The sequence below is a fragment of the Adiantum capillus-veneris genome, chromosome 7, assembly GCF_014529385.1.
Source record: "Adiantum capillus-veneris isolate H3 chromosome 7, ASM1452938v2, whole genome shotgun sequence".
Lineage (NCBI taxonomy): Eukaryota > Viridiplantae > Streptophyta > Polypodiopsida > Polypodiales > Pteridaceae > Adiantum > Adiantum capillus-veneris.
The window spans coordinates 7,785,073-7,791,072 of NC_140937.1; the positions used below are offsets into that span (position 1 = coordinate 7,785,073).

At 47.1% G+C, this 6,000-nt stretch overlaps 1 protein-coding gene across 4 annotated transcripts in view; it reads left to right on the forward strand.

Annotated features, from left to right (window-relative positions):
• LOC147453401 (uncharacterized) overlaps window positions 1–5,741 on the forward strand; it is a 62,091-nt gene extending 56,350 nt beyond the window's left edge. For 3 of the 4 annotated variants that reach the window (XM_086515588.1, XM_086515585.1, XM_086515587.1), the window contains one exon: window positions 5,076–5,741. In XM_086515588.1, coding sequence (XP_086371714.1) covers window positions 5,076–5,160 — 85 coding nt within the window. In that variant the 3' untranslated portion in view covers window positions 5,161–5,741. The remainder of the gene's footprint in view (window positions 1–5,075) is intronic. The other variant, XR_015188534.1, reaches the window with a different exon arrangement.
• Window positions 5,742–6,000: the final 259 nt, after the last annotated feature.

A 6,000-nucleotide genomic window follows, 5' to 3' on the forward strand; every position in this document is an offset into this window, starting at 1 on the left:
ATACCATTTTCCTCTTTTTATTAGCGCACACACACACACCCACACGAACACACCCGAGAAGAAGAGAGTTTTAACGTCGTAGGAAACTATCCCAAGCGACCTTAAAGATCTAGCTGACGAGGAGTTGAACTCAAGACCTGTTATTCAAGAGGGAAATGGCATAACCAAGAGAGAGAGGTGAAATGAAATGTTTTATTAACGTCTTCAAAAGGCCAAAGACCAGAAAGTTACAATGTGGTGGATCTGATACAAAGTCAGAGTAACAAGATGAACAAAATGACAGAATGACAAAATGACAAAATAAAATATTATGGAATCCTAAACTGCTAGGTGTGAACTAAGCTGCTAAACAGCTAGTTGGGATAGCTAGATCACAGGAGATCTAACATCAGTCGATGGCTGGTCTCATCAATCTTCTCCATGGTCAGTAGTCTGACCGGGCATCGTGCATGTCGAGCCAAAGGGATCCGAATCCTCTGATGCAGCCTCCGTCGATGCTGTGTAGCCCTCCGCAGTCGTGAACGTCTGGTCTCCCCAGCTCAGTCGCTTGGTCGATCAGTATGCCTCTGGTGTAAAGCGTCGAGCTCTACTGTGGTAGTAACTCCTCCGGGTGTCCAGTGGTTGGCAGCTCTAAAGAAGTCTGTGATCTGTCTCTGAGACTGGCTAGCCTCTCCTCTCATCAAGCTCTCTGTGTGTCTGTGCAGGTCGAGCAAAAACAAACCTAGGTATCTCTGATCCTTGTACCGCATGACTCTAGAGAAAGGTCCAAAGCCCTCTCTGAACAAGCAATGGAAGCGGCCTCGTATCTCGTAGTAGACGGGGCAGTGGCATGTGTAATGCAACTGTCTCAGGCTCGATGTCACAGAGGGGGCATGTCCTGGCCTCTGTTGGTACTCCGCTGTATCTCCCAGTCTCGATCTGCAGCTGGTGTGAAGATGTGCGTATGTGGCCTATAGCACATCGTATCCCATGAGACAAGTGGGTGTCCATGTATCTGGGCCTCGTCACAAAACCATCCTCCGTAAGTTGGAGGAGATGCTCTCTGTAGAAAGCCATCTTCGTGCCCAGCTCTTGTGCTGGCTGTATCCATGTCCTCTTGGTGTCTAGCTGAGTCAAGTCCTGGCGAATGAGCCTGGTGATCTCTCCTACTCTATTTGGTATGTATGTGGATGAGGTTTCTGACTACATTGAGAGAGATGGTGATAGAGGTGCACAGTTGGCAGGGACATGGATTCCACTATTGTTATATGCTAATGATATTGTGTTGATCTCCGACACTCTGGAGGGGATGCAACGTCACTTGGATGCTTTACATAGGTATGCCCAGGAAAGTGGTTTGTCTGTCAACCTTGGTAAAACCAAGGTCATGGTATTTAATACCACCCCACAGTGGATCAGGAGGTCAGCGCCCGCCTTCACATACGGCCAGGAGAAGGTGGAGTATACAGATGCTTACACTTACCTTGGAGTGGTTTTTAGTGGGCCAGCATTTTCATTGAGGAGGGCAACGGAGACTAGATTGACCAGAGCCCATGCAGCATTGGGTAGATTGGAAAGGATGTGTTCACAGGTTTAGTTTCAAGAGCCTCGGACGAGCTCTGGCTCTTTGACACTTTGGTGGCTTCTGCATTGCTTTATGGAGCTGAGATTTGGGGACCTTCATTGGATCATCACGGGAGGACAGGCCGCAGTGATGGTTGGGGGGACATGGAGAAGCCTCTGGTCTCTATATGATCTTGCGGCTCATTAGAGCCAAGGCTTCAATACCACATGCTATTGTACGAGCAGAGCTAGCTGCCCCCCCCCACTAGTGGTTGAGGCGCTCACCAGATCTATCTCCATACACCGCATGTGGGAACTTCCCAGAGACAGATATGCACGCCTTGCACATGAGTCCTCTTGACAGTTAGCCATGCACGCAGGGAGATACAGCATGCCGGTATGGGGAGATGACATCATGGTTTCAGGCGCATGGGTTAAACATAGACAGATTGGCTCCCTTCCAGTACTCACTAGATGCGCCCTCTCTGGTGAGAGAGAGAGAGAGAGAGAGAGAGAGAGAGAGAGAGAGAGAGAGAGAGAGAGAGAGAGAGAGAGAGAGAGAGAGAGAGAGAGAGAGAGAGAGAGAGAGAGAGAGAGAGAGAGAGAGAGAGAGAGAGAGAGAGAGAGAGAGAGAGAGAGAGAGAGAGAGAGAGAGAGAGAGATGAAATGAAATGAAATGAAATATTAACGTCTTCAAAGGCAAAATGACCTATGAGACCAGAAAGTTACAACTGGTGAATCTGATATCATGTCCGAGTATGAAACTAAAAGAACTAAACTAACTAAGAACTAAACACTAGAACACTGAGGAAGGAAAATAAATCTGAAGCTGATTCAGGATTGAGACGAGATGCAAGGGGGAGGGGTTGGTGGGTTCAGATGAAATCCCTCATCGGTCGTTGTCGAATCTCGTCAACCTCCTCCATGGTCAGCACTCTAGTTGGGGTCTTGCATGTCGAGCTAGAGTGATCTGTATCTTCTGTTGCAGCCTTCGTCGATGGTAGGAGACCCCCGAGGTCGTGGGCGTCTGGATTTGCCTAGCTCAGTGGAACGATCAAGCAACGTACTTGTGGTATGGGTGGGCTCTGAGATCTGCTGTACTGACTGCTCCTCTGGCTCTCCCCTGGCCTGTGTAAAGAAATCTGTGATCCGTCTCTAAGACTGTCTTTCCCGTGATGTCCTTAGCAAGCTCTCCCTAAGTCTGCGCGGCTCTAGTAGGAACAATCCGAGACACCTCTGATCCTTGTATCTCATGACTCTAGAAAAAGGTCCGAAGCCTTCTCTGAACAAGCAGTTGAAGCGGCTGTGTATCTCATAGTACGTCGGGCAATGATGTGTAGTGTAGCTCTGTCTCTAGCTCTAAGTTACGTAGGTGACAAATCCTGGCCCCTACCGGCACCCCTCGAAATCGGCCAGTCTCAATCTGGAGCTGATGTGAGGATGTGCGTATCTGCCCAATATCGCATCTTATCCCATGAGATAAGTGCGTATCCATGTATGCAGGCCTAGTCACAAAACCGTCCTCCGTGAGTTGGGGAAGATGCTGAAACCGGCGTGTTTAATCCAAAAAGGGCGGTAGACTTTAGACTTAACCTTATTTGCTTTCACCCATTTAATTTGTCGCCCACTTTACCTGTATTTTCAAGACACAACAAAGGGGAAAGGGATACAGGCTGCTAGAATGCACCTGTATGAGAAGACCGACACCAGATTGGCCCCGCCCCTTCCGGTATTTCTTTATTGTTTAAAAGAGGGAATAAACGTTGTGGTTCCCTACAAGCTGCCCCGCACAAGCTTTGCTGAATTTCAACTGTTCCGGCCCGATTTCGGGAGTATAACTGTACTAGGACCCTTCACAGCCAGTATTCCCAAGCATTGAATGACTTTCCCGACGCATACAGGCACTTTGCAAAACCTGGCAAGAATCTGCAGCACGCTGAATTCTCTGTTTTCAGCCCCGAAAATGCACCAGATCACTTGTACAGCGGTCCCCTCGCGTCCCCGAACCTCCTGGGGGTATTAGGGTCCGTTTAGGGCCAAAACACTAAACCTGCAAAAATACACAGCAGGTTGTAATTTATTGTTTCGGGCTCTCGGGGGGTTCACCATTCAGTACCCCCCTATATAACGTGCGTTCGCGGGGTATTAAAAAAATCCCTCTTTTAACATGTCTGAATGAATAAAATGACCCCTTATTTTAGGATTTTTTTCCAAAATTGAATTTAAAAACCCCTTATTTTAATGTATCTTTGTTAAATTGCCTAAATTTTTTGCATTTTAAAACCCCTCCTTTCGAACTCACGTTATACATTAACATGATAACATAGTGCACCCCCCGAGTTCGGGCTCCGTTTCCTGCCGGTCGCATCCGTAGCAAGTCCTCGAGCTCCCGCACCTGTAGGGCTACTTGCCCTTTGAATCGGACGAGATTTCGGACGTGAAACCTCTCCGAATCACCTGTACGTGCGGGGGATTAGCCGCTAGCTAATCCTGTACCTGTGCAAGAGGCTCTTGCCTCGGCAATCGCGCATGAACTCACACAACTGTACATTGGTCAATTGAAAAGCCCACTAGAGGGGCATAACATACTGCCATAGGGGAGAGAGAGAGCAGTGCGTAGCGTGCAGGGCATCACTCCTGGCACCGCACTGTACATAAGAGGGAAAAGAAGCACACCATAGCTCTTAACCTGTGACAAAAACTGCAAATCAGTCTCCTCTCTCATTTTAGGCGCCCCCTTCTCTGGCCAGGAGTAGTAGAAATGCTCACAGAGTGACACCTCGCCCAGTTTCCGATTTTGGCCAACGGGGCTAAAAATATCTCAACTGGTGCGTCAGTTGACTTGGCAGTAGAGCAATAAAATGTTCCTCTTGTCATTCCGGAGGTAATGACGCGAACACATTTTCAAGTCCCAAAATAGCAATTCCCTAAATTTTAGGAGATGCTGCCATTGTATCTTTCTAGGTCATCTGACCCCCTTTGTACACTGCAACCACACCCAGAACTGAAATGTAGCCTCTGTAGGAAAGGATTCCACTTTGGCTAGTCAATGACCCCACTTTGGCTAACCATAGTCTTTGTCCAACCTTAGTGCTCTCTTGCCCTCAAGCCTGGACTCCCTCTGAACAGTTCCACACTAGCTATGCAGTGCAGGGCAGTTAGATTTCCTGAGGGGTGTTTCCAAAAAGTGAAAGTAAATAAATAATAAGAAAGAAATCAACAAAAAGGATAGATAGTAGTCACACGTTGGTGACAGATGCTCTCTGTAGAAGGCCATCTTCGTGCCCCACTCCTGTGTCGGCTGTATCCATGTGCTCCTGGTATCTAGCTGAATCAGATCCTGGCGTATGAGTTTGGTGATCACTGTCTGTGTGAGAGACAGGGAGGGTGCATCCAGGGAGTATTGAAACGGAGGCAATCTATCCATGTTGAAACCATGCTGTCATCTGTCCATACAAGAAAAAGTAGAGAGAGAGAGAGAGAGAGAGAGAGAGAGAGAGAGAGAGAGAGAGAGAGAGGTATGTGTTATGCAGGCAACGAAATGCAGTGTCTTGGAGCAATACAAGCAAAGATGGAGAATATCTTCCAACAAGTACATTAGGTGTGCTGTCTTTCTAGCGACTTTGCAACCAACAGCACGTCAAGGAAGAGGCCCAACAGCTAGTGCTTCTCATGGACCATCCTTTGACTGCACAGGTACATCGAGCCTGCATGACCCACCATAAAACTCATGATTTGAGAGAACTGAACAAGCTTCCATTTTCCATTATGATCCATTCCTACATGGAAAGTACATTCATCATATAAAGAAAATGAAGCTTCACTGCACATGTCTGGAGCAGTTTTACCATGGTGCGTTGCAGTGTACAGGTTCCATTAATCTGTTTATTTATTTGCTTTGGGTTGTTTGATTAGATTTTTCTGTTTTATCCCAAGGAAAGATTTATTGGAGGGCATTGATTCAAGGTCAAGGACCGAGTTTCTTGAAAGCTTGTATGTAGAAACTGTACACGTTCTATGGGAAGAGCTGCATTCTATGGAGATGTAGAAGTGAATGTCGTTGGACTATTCCTTATAACTTGCTATGATGTGCATAGCTGGGTAAATGTTCTGATTACCAGGGCAGTGTGCTCTTGAGAGACAATTGGCAAGGACTTCTTTTTAAAATTTGCAATCCTATTAAGGTTTTGCTTGTCTTTTCCTTGCCTATGGTTTGTTGGTTATTTTGGGGACTCTGCTTGGTGAAAAGAAAGGGAGAAAGTGTCTGTTGGCAATGTATAGCTACATGCATTAACGTCTGGCTGTCCCATGGCCTGTAAACAGTATGGCACATGTATTACAGATCAGGTCATGTGTGCCCTATAACTTTCGTAGGCACAGTAATCTTGTATCTGCTGGGTACTTGGCTTCGTGTCTCTTGCTTTGCCAGCAGAAAGTGTGGTCCCCCTGCTAGGCTTC